Source organism: Asterias rubens, chromosome 1, assembly GCF_902459465.1.
Source record: "Asterias rubens chromosome 1, eAstRub1.3, whole genome shotgun sequence".
Lineage (NCBI taxonomy): Eukaryota > Metazoa > Echinodermata > Asteroidea > Forcipulatida > Asteriidae > Asterias > Asterias rubens.
Genome location: NC_047062.1, coordinates 33,574,047 through 33,596,852, shown reverse-complemented (window position 1 = coordinate 33,596,852; position 22,806 = coordinate 33,574,047). Strand labels below are relative to the sequence as shown.

General features: G+C 38.2%; 1 protein-coding gene across 1 annotated transcript in view; it reads left to right on the top strand.

Annotated features, from left to right (window-relative positions):
• LOC117287897 (poly [ADP-ribose] polymerase tankyrase-like) overlaps positions 1-22,806 on the top strand; it is a 59,746-nt gene that overhangs the window by 21,817 nt on the left and 15,123 nt on the right. Inside the window, exons 14-38 of the mRNA XM_033768505.1 lie at positions 585-670; positions 3,272-3,428; positions 3,947-4,155; positions 4,615-4,836; positions 5,397-5,438; positions 6,112-6,237; positions 6,883-7,038; positions 7,632-7,772; positions 8,320-8,358; positions 8,826-8,907; positions 9,498-9,658; positions 10,059-10,138; positions 10,639-10,751; positions 11,379-11,610; positions 13,044-13,203; positions 13,720-13,796; positions 14,514-14,769; positions 15,291-15,449; positions 16,262-16,379; positions 17,795-17,912; positions 18,821-19,085; positions 19,653-19,779; positions 20,204-20,329; positions 20,692-20,981; positions 21,718-21,908. Coding sequence (XP_033624396.1) covers positions 585-670; positions 3,272-3,428; positions 3,947-4,155; positions 4,615-4,836; positions 5,397-5,438; positions 6,112-6,237; positions 6,883-7,038; positions 7,632-7,772; positions 8,320-8,358; positions 8,826-8,907; positions 9,498-9,658; positions 10,059-10,138; positions 10,639-10,751; positions 11,379-11,610; positions 13,044-13,203; positions 13,720-13,796; positions 14,514-14,769; positions 15,291-15,449; positions 16,262-16,379; positions 17,795-17,912; positions 18,821-19,085; positions 19,653-19,779; positions 20,204-20,329; positions 20,692-20,981; positions 21,718-21,908 — 3,733 coding nt within the window. The remainder of the gene's footprint in view (positions 1-584; positions 671-3,271; positions 3,429-3,946; positions 4,156-4,614; positions 4,837-5,396; positions 5,439-6,111; positions 6,238-6,882; positions 7,039-7,631; positions 7,773-8,319; positions 8,359-8,825; positions 8,908-9,497; positions 9,659-10,058; positions 10,139-10,638; positions 10,752-11,378; positions 11,611-13,043; positions 13,204-13,719; positions 13,797-14,513; positions 14,770-15,290; positions 15,450-16,261; positions 16,380-17,794; positions 17,913-18,820; positions 19,086-19,652; positions 19,780-20,203; positions 20,330-20,691; positions 20,982-21,717; positions 21,909-22,806) is intronic.

The following is a 22,806-nucleotide window of genomic DNA, read 5'->3' as shown; positions in this document are numbered from 1 at the left end:
AACAATAATAGTGGCTTCTTACGAAGCCTTCATATCTGTCACTCAGTGAGGCCCAAGGCGCTTCAACATCCAGTATTTTCTTAAAAAAGTATTGTGGAGCTACATTTTGAAGAATGATAACTATTCTCTTACATAGCACCATGTAATGGTTTACAAGGTGCTGTGGTGCAATATGCTGCCAATCAAACCAGGAACACCGGTGTGAACCCCTTCTCTTTTGGATACGTTCACTGGGTTCTTTTACGTGCCTTACACAACACACGTGGCTCAACGGCTTTACATTTATGTCTCATCCGAAGGAGGCAGCAATAATGATTAAGTATCACAACTCTTATACCCACACTCTGCTCAACAGAAACACCACAACTTGAGTCTGGTGCTCTAATAACTAAACTAATGAAAATCCAAGAAACATTCTGAAAGTTTTTACTTTTACTAAATATAACACAAACCACAATCCCTCAAAGACTCATTAAATATTTGCATTTTGTACTGGTTGTCAAATAAGCAGAACCCAGATTGACCATGACCATTCTGAGACTCGGTAACCAAATCAATAATAGTGTGTTTATTTGAACTAACAGATAGCAATGATGAGCTGGTTGGAGTGAAGAGGAAATCAGCCTCAGCAGAGTATCCCATACATTATGCAGCTAGAGCAGGACATGTGGTATGTAACATAACAGTTGTACAAACATTAGTATTATTACTGCTAGAGCAGGACATGTGGTATGTAACATAACAGTTGTACAAACATTAGTATTATTACTGCTAGAGCAGGACTACCACATGTAACATAACAGTTGTACAAACATTAGTATTATTACTGCTAGAGCAGGACATGTGGTATGTAACATAACAGTTGTACAAACATTAGTATTATTACTGCTAGAGCAGGACATGTGGTATGTAACATAACAGTTGTACAAACATTAGTATTATTACTGCTAGAGCAGGACATGTGGTATGTAACATAGCAGTTGTACAAACATTAGTATTATTACTGCTAGAGCAGGACATGTGGTATGTAACATAACAGTTGTACAAACATTAGTATTATTACTGCTAGAGCAGGACATGTGGTATGTAACATAACAGTTGTACAAACATTAGTATTATTACTGCTAGAGCAGGACATGTGGTATGTAACATAACAGTTGTACAAACATTAGTATTATTACTGCTAGAGCAGGACATGTGGTATGTAACATAACAGTTGTACAAACATTAAGAGTATCCCATACATTATGCAGCTAGAGCAGGACATGTGGTATGTAACATAACAGTTGTACAAACATTAGTATTATTACTGCTAGAGCAGGACATGTGGTATGTAACATAACAGTTGTACAAACATTAGTATTATTACTGCTAGAGCAGGACATGTGGTATGTAACATAACAGTTGTACAAACATTAGTATTATTACTGCTAGAGCAGGACATGTGGTATGTAACATAACAGTTGTACAAACATTAGTATTATTACTGCTAGAGCAGGACATGTGGTATGTAACATAACAGTTGTACAAACATTAGTATTATTACTGCTAGAGCAGGACATGTGGTATGTAACATAACAGTTGTACAAACATTAGTATTATTACTGCTAGAGCAGGACATGTGGTATGTAACATAACAGTTGTACAAACATTAGTATTATTACTGCTAGAGCAGGACATGTGGTATGTAACATAACAGTTGTACAAACATTAGTATTATTACTGCTAGAGCAGGACATGTGGTATGTAACATAACAGTTGTACAAACATTAGTATTATTACTGCTAGAGCAGGACATGTGGTATGTAACATAACAGTTGTACAAACATTAGTATTATTACTGCTAGAGCAGGACATGTGGTATGTAACATAACAGTTGTACAAACATTAGTATTATTACTGCTAGAGCAGGACATGTGGTATGTAACATAACAGTTGTACAAACATTAGTATTATTACTGCTAGAGCAGGACATGTGGTATGTAACATAACAGTTGTACAAACATTAGTATTATTACTGCTAGAGCAGGACATGTGGTATGTAACATAACAGTTGTACAAACATTAGTATTATTACTGCTAGAGCAGGACATGTGGTATGTAACATAACAGTTGTACAAACATTAGTATTATTACTGCTAGAGCAGGACATGTGGTATGTAACATAACAGTTGTACAAACATTAGTATTATTACTTGGCAGCCAGAGGCTGAATTGCGTTTAAAATACATACAGAGCATAAGAAAATATAAACACTATTTTTAAAATTACAGAAAAACATTAAGAAATATAAAAATATTTATATAAGTACAATTTCAATATCCACAGACTAAAATACAGCAATACTGTCCACTGGGAAGGGATAACTACTTCTCGCTACGTGTATACTCTGATAAGTGCTTTAAAGCTAGAAGCCAAAAGGCAACATACATCAAATGTAGTCATCTTGGCTCATACACTAGGCAAGCTCACTGATCAAATAGTTTAAGGACTGTGTCATAAATATTGGACTAGGTTGGGTTTAGTCAGCGGTGAACTGCGGCTTTCAGATCCTTGGCTCAGTGCGAGATATCACAGTTAAAGGCAGTGGACACTGTTGGTAATTACTCCAAAACAATTATTAGCATAAAACCTTATTCGGTAATGAGTAATGGGGAGCTGTTGATGGTATAAAACATTGTGAGAAATGGCTCCCTCTGAAGTAACGGAAAGAAGTAATTTTCTACGAATTTGATTTTGAGACCTCAGATTTAGAATTTGAGGTCTCGAAATCAAGCATTTGAAAGCACACAACTTCGTGTGACAAGGGTGTTTTTTCTTTCATTATTATCTCTCAACTTCGAAGACCAATTGAGCTCACATTTTCACAGGTTTGTTATTTTATGCGTATGTTGAGATACACTAAGTGGGAAGACTGGTCTTTGACCATTACCAATAGTGTCCACTGTCTTTAAGTCAGGTTCATACTTCCTGTGAATGTGAATGTGAAGCAAATTTTTAATGAGGCATTAATCAGTACACTCTCCCCTTCCAATTGTGATGCAAGAACATTTGCTTTGCCTGAAGCATTCGCAGGAAGTATGAAGATTACACAAGATTCTTTGTCGCTAGAAGCCAAAAGGCAACGAGTGTTTATAGCATTGTCATGTCACACTAGTTTAGGTCATCAAGTCCACAAAGTAGTTACTGTACCAGCTGGGTTTTCATTGCACATCTTGCTGTACCCCATGCATACCACACATTCATTGATTTGTTTATTAATTTACTCCAGGAATGTGTGAAGAGTCTCGTGAAGCACGGTGCAGACATCGAAGCAATGGTCTCAGCATCCAACAATAAAGTCACCTCATTAATGATTGCTGCTCAATCTGGATTATTCAATCTAGCTAAAGCTCTCATTGAAATGAAGGCAATTATTGCTAAGAAAGGTAAGTGGATTCAATCCAAAACGATAATTGATTGAAGATTAAACAGCAATTGTGGAGTGTTGTGGCTGAGTGGTCTAGTTCACTTGACCCAAACTCTGGTGTTGTCAGCAGCAGAATGTGGGTTTGAATCCCGGTCATGAAACTTTTACTCTTGAGCAAGGCACTTAGCTATATTTGCTTTGTGAAAAGTTGGGAGGTAGTGCATTGTGCTCTACGAGCCAGGCTCATAGTGGATGATATTCATGCCTACATCCTTACAGACTGTGAAGGGGGGGGGGGGAAACCCTGTTTCAGCCCCTCATACTTGTTATCCAAGTTATTTTAAGCAAGCTACAACGTTTTGACAATTTGTTAGCGTGCATGAATGGCCACTATCCAAGTCAAATCACTGAGTCTGTTTCTTTGATATAACAGATAAGATCAAGCGTACTGCGTTGATGTTAGCGTGCATGAATGGCCACTATCCAATAGTGACTCTACTAAGTCAAATCACTGAGTCTGTTTCTTTGATTTAACAGATAAGATCAAGCGTACTGCGCTGATGTTAGCGTGTATGAATGGCCACTATCCAATAGTGACTCTCCTACTAAGGAAAGGAGCTGATCCTAACACTAAGGACTCTTCAGGGAACACACCAATCCACTATGCAGCTGCTTATGGCTGGTGGCACTGCCTCAAACTACTCCTCAAAGCTGGTGGAGATCCTAATGTATCAAATGATTGGAAGGTCAGTTGGAACTTTAAATTCTTATTTTTATTTTGACATATCGAGCCCCAAGATTCAGGTTATCATAATAATGATGGACATTTATAAAATGCACCTTGTCTATCATAAATGACACTTCTCAATGAGGCACTTTTGGGACGCTTGGTGGCAGCAGACTTACCAGGTAAATCCATTGTTATTGGACTCTGTAGACTATGGAAATTTACCTGGTAGGTCTTCTGCCACCTAGTGTTCCAAAGTGTTTGATTCAAAGGAGCTTGTTTAGAATAATTTAATGTATGGAAAAAGCAACCAAAGTACAACACCTTGGAAGGGATAAATTGCTGCCAGACCATGCCAAAACACAGAGGCAAGCCCTTCTTTTTATGATAAATATACTGGGTTACACATTACACAAAACATGGGACCTAGCTTGACTTCAATCTTTATTCTTGTCCAATATTGCAATCTTTTTGGCAGATTCCACCCCTTGGTGTAGCATTGATGAAGGGTCACGTAGGCTGCACTGATCTCCTACTCGAGCAACCAAATGTTGATCTAAACTTCAGAGATGATAGTGGAGCTACCTTAGTTATGTTAACTGCTGCTAGTCCTATGACTAAATACATGGTAGATCAGATGAAATACCTCATCAGGAAGAAGGCTGATCTTAGCCTGGTGGACATCAACAACAGAAATGCAGTCAGTATCTATTTCAGTTTATTCTTTAATAGTAAAAAACATTAACAATATATTAAATTACTCAAACATATGTTGGGATAAAAACTTACTTGGTAACAAGCAATGGAGAGCTGTTGATAGTATACAACATTGTGAGAAACCACTCCCTCTGAAGTAATATAACATAGTTTTTGAGATTAAGGTAATTTCTCACTAAAATATTTGAATCTAAAGAAGACTTGAAGCCAACTTTGTGCAACAAGGGTGTTCTTTTTTTTCATCATTTTCTTGCAACTTGAATGACCAATTGAGTCAAAATTTTCACAGGTTTGTTATTTTATGCACATGTTGGGATAAACCAAGTGAGAATACAAGTCTTTGACAATTAGCAAACGTGTCCAGTGTCTTTAAGTACTGATTCATTATTATAGGAAGAATGTCCAATGTACAACATTAGCATGCTGTTTAGTCAGCTGCGTGTTTAGAACAATTCAATGTATGATAAGCACCCAAGCTATAACCTTGTGAAAGATATCAACTATTCTACTTTTATTATTATTATTATTATTATTATTTTCCAGCTGCACTACTTGGCTGCAAGTGGAATGCCCACTGTGTATGATGTAAGTATATTGAGTATTTATCCAGACATCCTCATTTGGGGTCACATTTCATGAGGTTTTTGTGGTAACTTTTTTGTATTTGGGCGGGGGGGACCGGATGTAGTATTAATATCTTGTGAATATTTTTATTTATAGTGTTTGTATTCAATTGGAAGAAATCTTTCTGGTATAAATAAGTTAGATCTATTTAGGTTTGCTACATTTTCATGTTCCTACTAATCAGACTACTATTGTCAAGTCAATCTTGACGTTTCTGAAGATTGAGTGGATAGCAATCATTCCTGGGAGACCGTTTTGGATCTCAGAAAGGTTCTCTGCCAAATGTCTGTTTGAAGAAACTTCTCTAGGTTTCTCATTATATTCATTCTGAAATAAACTCATTTGACATTTATCTTTATTCAGAATCTTGATCTAGTTTCATAGATCTAGTTAAGCAGAAAATATTGCTCAAATGTTTTCTGCTTTAGAGCAAAAATAAGTAGCATACCAGTCACAGATTGTACATGTAACATAGTATGTTGGCTGGTAACCTTATTCTGGTAAGCATAATTTTGTTGTGCTTAGCAACCTTTTGCGCTAAGCATCTTTGTGAAATTGGGCCTTAATCTGCCTTAACTTTGTGATGAAGCCTGCTCTCTCTACAAAGCTTTACTCCATGTGTTTTCCTATACAGCCTGCAGAGAAAGAGGCACAGAAGAATTCCATATTAGATCTAGCTAAACTACTCATAGACAAGGGATGTGACGCTTCGGCTAAAGACAAGTCTGGTAACACTCCTATCAACCTGGCTCTACAACAGGTGAGTTGCGTAGTCTGGTAACACACCCCAACAACCTAGGTCTGTGTTCGCATTGGACTGATTTGGGTAATATAACTGAGCAAATGGGTAACTTTAACCATTTTAGATCCAGTATGAACAGCCCAGGAATTTAAACCCAGATAACTTATCTGTTGTATAATTGATCAGGATATTGCATTGTTCATAATATTGCGGTGAACGTTATTAATTCACAATGTCAGTTTGTACAATTCATAATCTTAGAGAGTAAGTCAACCATGAGTAATGAATGAAAATTGATTTCTTTGTGTTGTTGGTTTGATGTATTGATGATCTTCTCAACCCATACAATCCTCCACGCAAACTCCGGTTTTACAATTCTAGCCTCCTTATTGAGCTCATATCCAATCATTCATGGGGAGACTGATCTTTCTCAACATGCTGCCCGACGCCTATGGAACAATTCCCTACTTAAATTCATTGTTATTCATTCATTTTGGTTTTTACCCATATACACCGATGTGTGTTAGCACTGTATACTCAGTACTTTCCCAAGCTCTGTTAAAAGAAATCACAGGCATGTTACTTGGGTGTCCGAGGAATAATCTTTATCCCAAATGCAAATTTCCATCTATTAAACTGTTATTCTTCTTGTTATTTTCTTAGACTAACTTTAGTATGGAGCTAGTCAAGCTGTTCTTAAATAAAGGCTGCAGCCTCTCCTTTGATGTGGGTACTAATCAAATCAATGCACTTCATGTCATGGCAACACACTGTAGTCACAATGATATGGGAGTTCTGCTACCAATTATTGCCAAAACGGTAAGACATTTCAATATTTATATCAGTTCTTTTTTTCTGTACATTTTTGTTTTCTATTACCATCATCATGATCATCATTTGGCAGAGACTTGCGTCCGTGGCCGCCTCATCCTCAAATTGTAATAGGGTCGCACTCTTTCAATCGCTCACCTACACTTATACCACTATATTATCAGTAGGCAAGAAACTTCTGCAATGTAGCAAGTTATCAATGAGATAAAAATTAACATTGGAATTTATTCAACACTTGTCTAATTTCTTTTATATTGATTATAAATTTGTTTTGTTCCTATTTGATTTTGATACAACCAGCAAAACACCTAAAGTAATTTGGATATTCTTAGCTTAAGCAGATAATGCAGCTTATCAAGTTTGTGCTTAGCAGAAATGAGCAGAATACGAGGCACAAATGGTACATGGGTTATGATATTTTGTCTGGTAACCTTTTTCTGGTAAGCAAAATAGTGTCATGCTAAGCTGCATTTGGGGCTTAAGCAGCTCTGTGAAATTGGGACCAGTACAGGTTAGGTCTCCATTTCTATCAATCCAAATTTGATCACAGTCTGAATGAATTGTGTTTTATCTTGACACAGTTGGACAAACAGAAACCAGAGGACTCGATGGATGATGACTCGGCTACCAAGAAATCCTTGACAACGTTAGAAGAAGCAGCTAAGACAACAGATGGGCAAGGATGTACACCACTTCTAAGATGTATCATCAAGAATGCTAGCGTATGTATACCGTACTAGAAACACAACTCATTTCATGTTATCTTCTGTCTTATAGCACCAGAACAAAATGAAGAAAAAGTTGTGTAGGCTTTGTACTTCAAAGGAAGAAAACAACTTCTCATTTTGTCAAAACCTTTAGCTTTGTACTCATGAGCTGAATCTCTAAACCTCCTGAAGTGTAACATTCCTGTGGTTCTGGGTTTAGAATAAGGATGAACACCTGGGCTGGATTTCACAAAGAGTTAAGACTAGTCTTATCTCAAGTTAAGACAAGTTACTCCTCCTAACTTAGTTTTTAATATCTCTTAGGACTAGTCCTTAGTTAGTCCTTAGTTAGTTTGTGAAATCAACCCCAGGCCTGCAAACCAGTTCTCAGGAATGTTCATTTACACCAAATCGGTTCAGTGTAGCTCTCACCTTGAAGTGCGGTCCATCCCTGTGAGTTTGACGATATCCCATACAAAAATACCTGATACTACTAGTTGGATTTTTTGGCAAAGTTCTCATCTTTATTTGAAGTTTATCCAATGTCTTCTTATTATTGCAGAACAAGGATAACCCAGCGAATGTACTCAGCATGCTTAGGGTAAGACACTAAATAACTGTTCATGCGATATTAATCCATATTGTTAATACTTTGTAAAGTACTTTCGTGTCATCTGCCTAAAACAATCCTAGATGGACAATCAATAATAATAATAATGATACCATTTTACAATAACCGTATCAACATGCTTTACATTAGTGCACCTTGAACACCCAGCAGGGTGGATACGTGCGCATTACAAGTCTTATTATTACTATTATTATTATTATTATTATTATTATTGGGCCTATAACATTCCTTTAATCTTTCTCAGCTCCCTTGGGAGTATACAGCCCCGAGCTGCCGTGGCGCTCCAAAAGCGTTTTCATACACAATATCAACCTCTACCCTTGCAGGTACCCATTTATACCTTAGGCACAAAGATATTATTAAGTTTTGCAGGGAGTTTCTATCATATTAGATAAAACAAGGTTACAACTGTTACAACATTCCCTTCCTACTGTTAGGCACTAATTGATGTCGCTAAATGCGATGTGAATGCAGTAGTTGAGAAGAGAAAGACTGGCCAGAGAGAGTCAAGAGAGTATGGTGAGTAGACAATTACTCAATAGCTGAGTACTGAGATTTGGCTGGTTTAGTTTGTCTTATTTGGGTACAATGACTTATCAATGAGACTGTTGTAGGAGAATGTCTTAACTGGCATCAACAAGAACCTGGAAAGAAGGCTTTTTAATGTTCAAAAGAATGCTGCAAGATTGATTCTAAATACGCAAATAGGATTCATCAGTCCTCGTCTATTCAACCTACATTGGCTTCCCATCACTCACAGAATCATCTTCAAAGTTATGATCCTGATCGAATTGAGATCTCAACGAAGACATCTTCGTTTTTCTACCTCATGCTCCCTTTTTGTTGTGCCAAGAACTCGCTATTCAACTTTTGCAGAGAGAACATTCTCTGTATATGGCCCCATAATGTTGAATAAGCTTCCTACACAGATCAGAAATGGCAGCTCGTTCACCTCATTCATGACACTCCTTAAAGCTCACCTGTTTCAGCAGGCTTACTAACCATCAACTTTGCCTCAGCGCCTTTGGATTTTGGCGCTCTATTAATGGCTGATGATTGATTAATTGAATGTAAGACCATTTGAATGTGTTTTATTTCCCCAATTTCAGAGCTGGTGAGTGCCCTTCATTTGCTGGCCCTGTCCAACAATCTAGCTGCTTTGAACATACTACTTAAAGCTAAGCCTCAATTGGACATACTAGACCAAGGTGGATATACGCCCCTACACAGAGCCATTCTACACAAGAGGCAAGAAAGTGCAAAACTACTGGTAAGAAATTCCTCTTTTATTTGATTATTGTTCATCATCATAACATCAGACCCAAGCTCTGTGAGGCAACTGTAATGATTATCTATTATTTATGAATTCTGGCTATGAAGCTAAGGATTCTCAGAAAAGCAAATGTAAGCTCGGTTTATACTTTCTGCGAATGCGAATGCAAATGAGATTGTGATACAAATTTTGACGTCACAAATTCAAACAGTTGAACTCCTCCAATCCTCGATCTTCCCGTCCCCATTAAAATCGCTTGGACTGTTCTGTCCTTCAAAAAGGGTCTCAAGACTCAGTCTTTTTTTTCTCCTTAGCGCCTTGCATCCTTTAGTAATTTGGTGCTATATAAATCCAGATATTATTAATCCAATTTGTTACATGCTTGTTGTTATAACAGATCAATGCAGGAGCTGATGTTAACATGTGCACCAAAGACAAACAAGGAGACAAAGCAACTGCCCTTATACTTGCAGCAAGGTTAGTATCTGTTAAGTAATAATAATAATTGTAGCTACTTAATATAGCGCTCATATCCGTCACTCAGTGATGCTCAAGGTGCTTCAACATTCAGTATTTTCCTGCAAGGTATGTGGGACTACGCTTGAATTACAAGACCTTTAGCACCATGTAATGGTTTACAAAATGCTGTAGCGCAACATGCTGTCAATTTAACCAGGAACTCCGTGCGAACCCCTTCTTTTGTCAATAACAATACACTTGTACAGGATCACACACCACCTTTCATCAGGGATCAGTCGTGAACAGCACTGTACAAAATGGTGCTACATCATCATGGTTCTTGTGGAAGATACATGAACAGCAATGCTACGTGTTCTTGAGAATCAAAGAACACACCGCTGGAACTTGATCAGAGATGTCACAGTTAAGCTGTATAAGGAATACCAACTAGATACAGAAGTGTGAATAGATCCTTAACAATGTATTATGCGTACATTTTCCTTGCATATCTGTTGTAGGGCTGGCCTTCATGATATCATCCCAAGCTTGGTTGAAAAAGGAGCTAAAGTAGGTGCTAGAGATGGCAAGAGTGTAAAGACTGCGCTTCACTATGTGACTATGACAGGAGAAGGTAGGTCTAGTAGGGGAAGGGTCTCAGCAAATTTGCATTTGAAATTCTTATCTTTATTTATTTCTAGTAAAAAACACAAGGGAAACTGACTAGGTAATTTTGCGTATCGCTTAGCTGAGCCCAACTACCAGCTTATCCCCAACTACCAGCTTATCCCCAACTACCAGCTTATCCCCTCAAGCAGCATCCAGCGACAGAGTCTAGCATTCTTCTGAAGATGATTAGAGCATACTGAACGAAATGTTGAGCAGTTAAAGAGCTTGGGTACTTTTTGTGGGACACAAAACACAATGTCCACAGATGTACATTAAACTGACACAAAAACTTGTAAATACGTTTTACATGCTAGAACTGAGACAAAATTTTCTCAAAAACTACAGCACTTAATATTTTAAGGGAAGCTTTCTACTATGATTATCTTCAAACCATGTAAGTTTAATGAAAATCTGTGGACATTTTGCAAACACCAAAGTACCAACACTATCAAAAAAAGAATTCACATGGTGTGTTACCACAACCTTTCCTCCATGCAAAGTTTTAAATCGTGTTTCAGTAATGTTAAATAAATTTGGAGTTGAATGAAGAAAAGTTAACTAAAAGGATTTTCTTAACTGACCAATTCCCCAGATGTGAGTAAGATCTTGAAGACTGTAAAGGTCCTTCTACAAGCTGGTGCTGATGTGAATGCAGTAGACTCCAAACTCCGTACACCTCTTCACTACTCTGTTAACATGGACACTGGTACTGCTGATGTTACTACTGAGGTAGCTGAATTCCTTATTGACAAGAAAGCAAATGTCTTCGTTAAGGACATGCGGGGACGGTTACCTTTCCACTATGCATTCGTCAAAATGAAGAAGTAAGTCACACTACATCTGTATTTATGTTTACCTTCCCATTATGTCATAGCCATGTGGATAAGAACACCAGATTCAAACTCTGGTATTTCTGATCAGCAGAGTGTAGATTCAAGTCCCAGCTGTGAAACCTGTGTCCTTAAGCAAGAGTATGATGCTTCTGCCTTCGGATAGGATAACAAGTTGTTGGTCCTGTGTGTTGTGTATTGCAAGTAAGAGAACCAAGTGCACTTATTAAGGGGGTGTTCCTGGTTTGATTGGCAGCATATTGCAACACAGCACATTGTAAACCCTTTCTTGATGATTTCAGTAAATTCTCATGTCAATTTCCACTAGTTATTTTAAATATCAAATTATAAACCTTAAAGGGAAACTAACAGGAGTAGGTCTCATAATTCAAATGCAGTCCCTTAAAGGGAAACTAACAGGAGTAGGTCTCATAATTCAAACGCAGTCCCTTAAAGGGAAACTAACAGGAGTAGGTCTCATAATTCAAACGCAGTCCCTTAAAGGGAAACTAAGAGGAGTAGGTCTCATAATTCAAACGCAGTCCCTTAAAGGGAAACTAACAGGAGTAGATCTCATAATTCAAACGCAGTCCCTTAAAGGGAAACTAACAGGAGTAGGTCTCATAATTCAAACGCAGTCCCTTAAAGGGAAACTAACAGGAGTAGGTCTCATAATTCAAACGCAGTCCCTTAAAGGGAAACTAACAGGAGTAGGTCTCATAATTCAAACGCAGTCCCTTAAAGGGAAACTAACAGGAGTAGGTCTCATAATTCAAACGCAGTCCCTTAAAGGGAAACTAACAGGAGTAGGTCTCATAATTCAAACGCAGTCCCTTAAAGGGAAACTAACAGGAGTAGGTCTCATAATTCAAACGCAGTCCCTTAAAGGGAAACTAACAGGAGTAGGTCTCATAATTCAAACGCAGTCCCTTAAAGGGAAACTAACAGGAGTAGGTCTCATAATTCAAACGCAGTCCCTTAAAGGGAAACTAACAGGAGTAGGTCTCATAATTCAAACGCAGTCCCTTAAAGGGAAACTAACAGGAGTAGGTCTCATAATTCAAACGCAGTCCCTTAAAGGGAAACTAACAGGAGTAGGTCTCATAATTCAAACGCAGTCCCTTAAAGGGAAACTAACAGGAGTAGGTCTCATAATTCAAACGCAGTCCCTTAAAGGGAAACTAACAGGAGTAGGTCTCATAATTCAAACGCAGTCCCACATACCTTGCAGGAAATACTGTCAATGAAAATCACTTTTTTATTATTATTTTGATATTTACAGACATAGAGACCGGACCCAGACTGATCCTATTGAGATTAAGAATAATCCTTTATTATTATTTGTATATTACAGACATCGAGACCGGACCCAGACTGATCCTATTGAGATTAAGAATAATCCTTTATTATTATTTTGATATTTACAGACATCGAGACCGGACCCAGACTGATCCTATTGAGATAGTGACGGTTCTTCTAGAAGCGATGAAAGGACAACAGCTTAACGTACAGGATAAGTTTGGTCAGACTCCATTGCATTGGGCTGCCTATAGAGGAGCTACTATATCATCAGTGCAAATTATTGAGGTGAATCAAACTTGGGCTTAGTCTCTTCCACCACTGCCTTATTTCCTCTATTTATATTGATAATAAACTTCGGACTGAACTTGACTTGAACCTGATTCATCTGGATTAAAGTGCTGGCGCACTACCAACTGAGCTAGTTACCCCTATGTTTGCAGTCTCCCTATTTTGACAATACCTTTGTTTGGGGTGCCAGTCAGAAACTGTTTAAACTTAAACTTTCATAAAATCAGGGGTCACACCCAATTTAGTGATACAACTTGACAATGGGATCACCTTAAGGGGATTTGATTTGTCTGTGTACCCCCCCCCCCTCCTTAACAAAGATATCGACAAACTTGGGGTTAGGGCCTAGGTGGATTGGTTGGTAGAGCATCAGCAATTAACATTTTGCGCGGTACTAAAATTTGTAAGGAAGTCTAGAATTTGTATGCCGGCTCATTTATACAATTATTGTAAAATGCGCTGTTTTATAACTTGCTTTCATAATTATTATTATCATTATTGATTGATTTGTAGAAAGTGAAAGATTACAATGTGAAGGACTGTAACGGTAACACACCTCTAGCTATGGCTGCCCTGGGAGGTAATGATAGGTAAGTACAAATAGTCAATTTTGCAATCATACTATAGGGATTCTAATCTACAAACTTATTTTGTTAATTCATGTTTGTTAATTTTTCCTTTTGTGAAACTTCTGTTGCATGAATCTGTTTTAAAACCTTTCAATGCAAGAAGGTATCAACAAATGTGCATTCATAAATGCCCCAGGCAGTCTCGCTGTTCCTATTGGTGGAGAGCGCGTCACGTGGGGGTGTTTAAACGGTTTATAATGATTTGCTGGAGCTGTTTATAACCCTTATCCAAGTATGACCCAGTACTGTTATTATTATGATTTCTTCTTGATGATGTCATTATACTTTCTCGTGGAAACTTTCACTTGTTATTTTAAATATTAAATTATACACCCAAAGTGAAACTTCATAATTTGGAGTTGAACAAAGAAAAATTGACTTGAGTGGGACTTGAACCAACAACCTCCAGTTTAACTTGCTCTCATTCTACTGACTGAGCTATCTAGCCATACAGGATTTTAAAGATGAGTTCTGTTTCACTAACCATCCTGTCTGTCTACAGTGTTGCCATTATGCTGATCCAGAAAGGTGCCAACATCAACATCAATGTGACCTTCGTTCCTGAAGAGTTAGAGATTAAGAAAGACAGCGACTCAACAAGTAACATTAATAACACTGCTTAACAGCAATCTATATAAACATGTAGTATGTTGTACTAACCATCCTGTATCTCCACAGTGTTGCCATTATGCTGATCCAGAAAGGTGCCAACATCAACATCAATGTGACCTTCGTTCCTGAAGAGTTGGAGACTAAGAAAGACAGTGGCTCAACAGTGAAGTACTGGCAATGGAAGCCGTTGATTAAACCTCCAGTTACAGCAGTCAAGGCATCGTTCTTTCAAGCTGTAGTGACTGAAGGATGGCAAGGTGTTCTCTACCTCATGACAGATAGACTTCAGAAGTTTGGTTTATCTTACATCAATATTGTTCAGGTTAGTTTTAGTTTAAGTCTTCATTCAATCTTTTTATTTTCTAATTTTACTTCTTTCTAAAAAACTACGTCACTTCAGAGGGAGCCGTTTCTCACAATGCTTTATACTATCAACCTCTCCCCATTACTCGTTACCAAGTGAGGTTTTATGCTGCTAATTATTTTGAGTAATTACCAATAGTGTCCACTGCCTTTAAGCTCTTCTCTTCAGCTACAATCAATTAAAGAACTGGTGTCATTAAACCAAACCAGTGCCAAATGTCATAAAGCTGTTCAGCTGAAAATACTGCTTAGCAAATTTCTTTGCTAAGCAAAAAATGAGTGGGGTACTAGCAGCAACAATGCAAACTTAGTTATTTGTTGGGGGCTGGTAACCAGTTTCTGTTAAGCAATACTTGTATGTGGTTTTCAAGTTGCTTACAGGCTTTATAAAATTTGGCACATTTCTCATTTCTTAGTAAAAAATTTGTTTACAGGACAACAAATTTGTAAACACTTGTGTTTGTCTGATTACCTCAACAGGCTGTTCTAGAAGCGCAGAAGTTCCAGCTAGCAAGTACAATGATACGCAAACAGAAAGATGCACAGAAGCTTCAGGAGACCAATCGTAGAGCTCGATCATTACTGCATATCTTATCAATGCATGCTGTTTCGTCTAATTGGTCAAGTCACTATGAACAGGTGAAGAAACTATGGCTTGTGAAGTTTTAAATTTGAAGTGAACCAAGTTGTTGATATTGTGTGTACTTTCTTGTTTCCAAGTCAATTATAAGTGTGCCCCTATTTGCCTTCCCTGTTATTATGTCATAAGACTTGGTATTAGCTTCAGGCCAGATACTTCACAGAGGCAACAAAGTTGATTGCTTCAATGCCCCCTGGTCATTGCCTTTGTGCTCTTGAACTGCTCCGGTAGAAATAGGATGCCCATTACCAAGGAGAAAATGCTTTGGTGCCCTTGCTCTTTCAAAAACGAAGCATACAGGCTATCTAATGATATGCAGTAATAGTGGATCCTAATAAAACTAGAACTATTTATTCCGTTGGACTGATGTGTAAATCTAGTGCAAGTAAGGTTTGCATAGACACTGTGTAGTAAATCTCTTATGAGCTTTGGTGGTTCTGAGAAGAACTAGTGGTTTACCTAGGCTCGGAATTTCATTTGGCATAGGGCACTGCCAAAGGATAACAAGGTCAAGACATGGGCATAACACATAACCACAACAGCTCATAAGAAATACACAGTGTCTCTGTAAACCTCAGATGATTGTATCTCCATATACAAAGTTTCAAATCCTACTTAAACCTAGGGCATTGAAATACCATGTACCAATTATTTGTGGTAGGTTACAGATACATGTGCCTGTTTAGTTTTCTATTAATTGATAGCCTATCTTTGTTTAATTCTTGACATCAATCTAATTACTGCATGTGTATTTTCTTTATAAAGCGAACCTTTACTAAACTCAATTTGTGTACATGTACTTGTATTTCAGATTGCATCCTCTCTGTTTGAGCGAGGTCTGAAGCTGTTTGCTAGAGATGATAAAGGTTGTACTCCTCTTCACTATGCCGCTGCTAATCAGAATGTAGCCCTATGCAGACTCTTTGCAGGTTAGTTCAGCAAACTTGGAACATTAACTAAGACAGGTTTTTGGTAACACCATGAAAGATCAGAGCATACTGATGGAAACGTTGAGTTGTCAACCATTAGTTCTTCTGGAAACCGACACTACTCCAAATGATTTTCACATGGTGTTACCGTAAACGTGAACTAGCAATAGTTTGGGAGGCTAATCATCCTTACTGGCAGCTGAGAAACTATATTGCAAAGGACGTAGCTACAATGGGCAATAGTTTGGGAGGCTAATCATCCTTACTGGCAGCTAAGAAACTATATTGCAAAGGACGTAGCTACAATGGGCAATAGTTTGGGAGGCTAATCATCCTTACTGGCAGCTAAGAAACTATATTGCAAAGGACGTAGCTACAATGGGCAATAGTTTGGGAGGCTAATCATCCTTACTGGCAGCTAAGAAACTATATTGCAAAGGACGTAGCTACAATGGGCAATAGTTTGGGAGGCTAATCATCCTTACTGGCAGCTGAGAAACTATATTGCAAAGGACGTAGCTACAATGGGCAATAGTTTGGGAGGCTAATCATCCTTACTGGCAGCTGAGAAACTATATTGTAAAGGACGTAGCTACAATGGGCAATAGTTTGGGAGGCTAATCATCCTTACTGGCAGCTGAGAAACTATATTGCAAAGGACGTAGCTACAATGGGCAATAGTTTGGGAGGCTAATCATCCTTACTGGCAGCTGAGAAACTTTATTGCAAAGGACGTAGCTACAATGGGCAATAGTTTGGGAGGCTAATCATCCTTACTGGCAGCTAAGAAACTATATTGCAAAGGACGTAGCTACAACGGGCAATAGTTTGGGAGGCTAATCATCCTTACTGGCAGCTAAGAAACTATATTGCAAAGGACGTAGCTACAATGGGCAATAGTTTGGGAGGCTAATCATCCTTACTGGCAGCTAAGAAACTATATTGCAAAGGACGTAGCTACAATGGGCAATAGTTTGGGAGGCTAATCATCCTTACTGGCAGCTGAGAAACTATATTGCAAAGGACGTAGCTACAATGGGCAATAGTTTGGGAGGCTAATCATCCTTACTGGCAGCTGAGAAACTATATTGCAAAGGACGTAGCTACAATGGGCAATAGTTTGGGAGGCTAATCATCCTTACTGGCAGCTAAGAAACTATATTGCAAAGAACGTAGCTACAATGGGTAATAGTTTGGGAGGCTAATCATCCTTACTGGCAGCTAAGAAACTATATTGCAAAGGATGTAGCTACAATGGGTTTGGCTCGCAGGCATGCATAGGTGCCTTTGGCAGCCTACCACATCGACCCATTATGACTACGGACGATAACCAGATGTTAAAATTTACCCAGTCAGTTTCCCTTGTGGTTTATTTCTTTAAATTCTTTAAGTATGTTTTTGTTTTGCTATTTCAGAAAGAGATCCGAATGGGTTCAAGAGCTGCTTGAACTGTGCAGACCATAGAGGGCGCACTCCTACATCAGCAGTTTTCTGGAATCTTCGTTTTGATTCGTCGACTGAGGATGTCATTAAGTAAGATTCATTTTCAAATAATATCAATACCAATTCTCTTCTTATTATGGCTGAGTGGATAAAAGCACCAAACCAAGATTGGGTGTTTCTGATTAGCGGAGTGTGGGTACCAGAGCCGTGACACTTGTGTCCTTAATCAAGACAATTTACCATGATGCTTCGTCCTTCGGATGGGGTGTGAAGCCGTTGGTCCCATGTGTTGTGTAGTGCCTGTAAAATAGCCCAGTGCACTTATCAAAAAGAGAAGGGGTACGCCCGGTGTTCCTGGCTGGATTGGCAGCATATTGCGCCACAGCACCTTGTAAACCATTACATGGTGCTTTGTAAAAAAAAGTATGTCTCATAATTCCAATGTAGCTTGAATGTTGAATGTTGAAAATAGTGAATGTTGAAGCGCCTTGTGCATCACTGAGTGACGGATATAAGCGTGCTATAAGTAGTCACTATATTATTAAAAAATTCAGTCACATTTGTAATTAAATAATTTATTTATTTCAATACAGAATGTTGACTAGAGAGTCCTTGTTATTATGAAGTTTGTTGATGTTTGTACTTTTTTTTCACTTTTTAATTCCTTCACTGAAAACAATACAGAAGGGATCCAATGGACGTTAATTTTTCTGTTATGTTCCTTTATTGGCAACGATAATGAAGTATTCTTTTAACCGATTTCATCCTTCAATAATTGTTTGACTGAATGACTGAATTCAATTTACCCCTTGCTTTTTGCTGTGTGCTTTCTGACTATCTCTCTCTCTATTAATGTATTACCGCTTCACTGCTTATGTTACAGTTGGTAACCTGTTCATGTTTGTTGTGTTGTCATTTAGCCTTCAAGAAAGACTCTGCTAGGGTTGAAAAATCAGGACACTAACTATTTTATAACTTCTGTTTTTTTGTGTGTCTAGAATTCTACTGAAACACAATGCAAGTCTGAACCTACGTGCCAACATCCCCAACGTCAGTGCCCATTCACCTCGGCATGACACTACAGCAGATACCCTAGAAGCTTGGTACCATGGACCGGTTGATAAATTCACCATGCGGACACCTCTGATTCACTACATCTACTTGAATAACTTTGAGGCATGCCAGTTCTTATTGAAGAATGGTGCTAGTTGTAACTATGTAGATGATACTGGGATGACGCCTCTTATGCATGCTGTCAAGCTGGTAAGAGATTTTATTGTGTGTTTCATTTTTCATTTTATGTAAAACAAACTCACAAGGCCGGTCAGCCACTTTACAGGGGAGGGCTACACTTAACTGATTCAGGTCGGTCACCAGGGGTTGGTTGCTTCCTTCTCCTTGGGCTATGACAGGGTTACCCCCTGTCTGAACGATGTAGACATGGGTTTCATCCACTAGGTGCCTGGCTGCTAGAGTAGAATGCACTACCTTCCAATTTGCTTCAGTGCCTTGATCAAGGGCACATTGTTGTCAGTATCTTTGAAGTTTAAACAACCAGATAAACTATGATCATTTAGTAAGGTTTGCATTAACATCATGACACAAACGATCTCTTCAGAAATTAAGTGTTGGTTTAACAACTCTAACTTAAAAACCGCAACTTATAATGGAGATTTGTGTACAGTTTGTTACAGCAAACCTTACTTGATCAAGGCAGTCAGGTTGGCTCAGTGGGTTTCTCTTCATGCCTCACCTCTTTGGACCCCATCATGTAAAGTTCTTTGACCACGAAGATTTTGTTTAATCATGTTTTCTATTTTATCCTTTCAGAATGAGATTGACCTCGTCAAGCTGCTACTCAACTTTGATTTTGATCCAACAAAAGAGAGTAAAAAACGCCATCAACCCAAGAAACAGACGCTGTCTCTCTGGGCTACCAATGTCTGGGAACAAAAAAGTAATCCATTATTTATTTGTCTTGACTTTTATTTCCCAAGTATGTCATTGTATGTATTTGTATTCATTTTGGTTTTACCCATATACACCTATGTGTGTTAGCACTGAATACTCAGTAGTGAGTTCTGTGACAAAAATCACAGGCATATTACTCGGGTGGGATTTGAACCAATCACCCTTGCAATTGTAGAGCAGTGTCTTACCAACCAGACCACAGAGATTGGCTGGTGGCTAGAGGCAGTTCCTAATCCATCATTGCTTGTCTTGGAAATTGAGTAATAATAGCGGACAAACTTGACCAGTATTTTGAGAATTACCAATAGTGTGGAGTGCCTGTACAGGAGACCATTGACTGACACAGCAGGAGCAATTGACTCAAACGCAATCATCCCATCCTAAACCAATCTTATCTTTTGTTTACTTAGAATCGGGTACCTACGTAGAACCAGAAGATGCAAGTAGCGATGATGAGGATGAAGATGAAGATGAAGATGAAGAAGAGGAGGATGGATCGGAAAATGGTTCTGAAGATGATGGCGCAGCTGCGAAAGGTAAAAGGAAAAACCAGGGAGGAAGCTTGGATCTTATGACAGTTGGGCTTAAGAGAGTAAAGTTCTGGACCCAATTTCGTAAAGCTACTTAAGCATAACAAAGATGCTAAGCACAACCGTCGCGCTTTAAGTGAAGAATAAATTTACTCTCATGTAAATTTATTTTTGTTTTCATGTACCTTAACTAGTAATAATAATTATAATAATTTAAATAATAATAATAATAATAATAATAATAATAATAATAACAACTAATTTGTCCCTTTTTGTACCATGTTTTGTTGCAGCTTGCCATAAAAGGTTTTCTTTCTTATTTTAAACATTAATTTTTCTGAATCATTCTGAACTCATTCCAAATTTAGCAAAGAAAAAGAAAGAGCCAACGAAGAAGGAGAAATTCCCGATGACCAGTAACTTGGATCTGAATGCTGTGGACTCCTCCAAACAAACGGCCATTCATCACATGATGAAGACTAATATCTTTGGTACCTATGAGAATGATGAGTTATTGGAGCTATTAGTCATGCTGGATGCTAAGGTCACGTTACAAGATAAACAGGGCAAGACACCATTAGATTACACTATGGAGACACGCTCAAGGAAGATGGCTATTGCTTTGCAGAGATTGCAGGGTATCAAGGAAGCTAACTGGGTAACAAATACAATCTCTCATTCTGTAGTATGCTCAATTTGGTTTTAGCCATATACACCGATGTGTGTTAGCACTGTATACTGTGAACTTTCCCGAGCTTTGTAAAAAAAAACTCACAGGCATGTTACTTGAGTGGGATTCGAACCAAAGAGCTTTGCAATTCTAGAGCAGTGTCTTACCAACTAGACCACCAAGATTGCCCGGTAGCTATAGGCAGTTCAAATCTTATTTTAAAATCCATTTCTAGAGTTGCAACAGTCTAGGGTTCAAATACCACCCAAGGATTATGCCCATGAATTTGTTCACAGAACTCTAGAAATTACGGCTAGAGTATTTTGGCTAATGGCCTTATTTTGGTAAGCATACTTTTGTTTTGCTTAGCTGTTTTTTTGCGCTAAGCAGGTCTATTGAAATTGGTACCAGCTTGCTTCAGCATTAAAAATGTTTTTTTTGTATTACTCTCGCAAGATTTTATTCAGTCAAAAAGATGTTTTTTTTTTTTTTTTCAGCCATTAATTGTTTGTTTTGTCAATCAAACTCATTTAGGACACCCCTGCTTTCTCATTGTCATTTACAGATGTGAATGACTGATATTTGATTACAGTCTTTTTTAAATAATAATAATAATAAATAACATTTGTATAGCGCTTTCCACAGGCGTTTCAAAGCGCAGTTAAACCATTGGAAAGCCTTTATGTAAAATTGTATTGAAATCGTCTTGAATTTGTTTATGAAGGTGTTACCCAAGCCTGTCCTACATGCATGGACCGATGGTTTGAACTTCCCAACACAAAAGCCAGACTTTGAAGCAGACGCCCAGGCTATGCTGAAGTTACTTGAATCAGAGAACAAAGATACCACCAGTGAAGCTGAAGATGAGAAAGAGAAAGCTGTGGTTAACAAGATGTCTGGAATAACAGAAGGAGGGTAGGTTAAAGGTCAAAGATTGGGGAGGGAGGGAGGGCAGGTTAAATGTTGGGGGAGGGTAGGTAGGTCAAGGTCAAAGGTTAGGGTTAATTCAAGCCTCATATAACTATGTGATCATATCCCTCTATGATTGTATGATTGTTGTCCTCTATGAACAAGAATAAAACTCTGCACTAATGATGTCATGTTTACCCAAAATACCTGGCTGTCAGACAAACATTCTACCACTTTAAACGATGACCACTTTAACCATGAATACTGGTAGAGGGGCGAGATGTCTCAGTTAGTAGAGCACCACCACACAGTTAAGTCATTTATTACACAGCTCAATAATGATAACAACCAATTCTTATATAGCACATTTCACACTAACCGTATCAATGCGCTTTAAATAAGTGCCCTGGTCATAAGGCCAATAACATCCCTTTTAATGTGTCTATTGGGAGTATACAGCCTGGGCAGACGTTTATATCACTCCAAAGGGTGAAGAGAAGCAATTATAGTAAAGTATCTTGCTCAAGGACACAAGTGTCATGACCAGGATTTGAACCCACACTATGGTGACTTAGAACCAGAACTTGAATTTGATGCTCTTCAAGTCGGTGGACACTATTGGTAATTACTCAAAATAATTGTTAGCATAACACTTTTCTTGTTAACGAGTAATGGGGAGAGGTTGATAGTATAACACATTGTGAGAAACGGCTCACTCTGAAGTAATGTAGTTTTCAAGAAAGAGGTAATTTTCCACGAATTTGATTTCGAGATTTCAGATTTAGAATTTGAGGTCTCGAAATAAAGCATCTCAAAGCACACAACTTCGTGTGACATGGGTGTTTTTTTTCTATCATTATTACGACCAATTGAGCTCAAATTTTCACAGGTTTGTTATTTTATG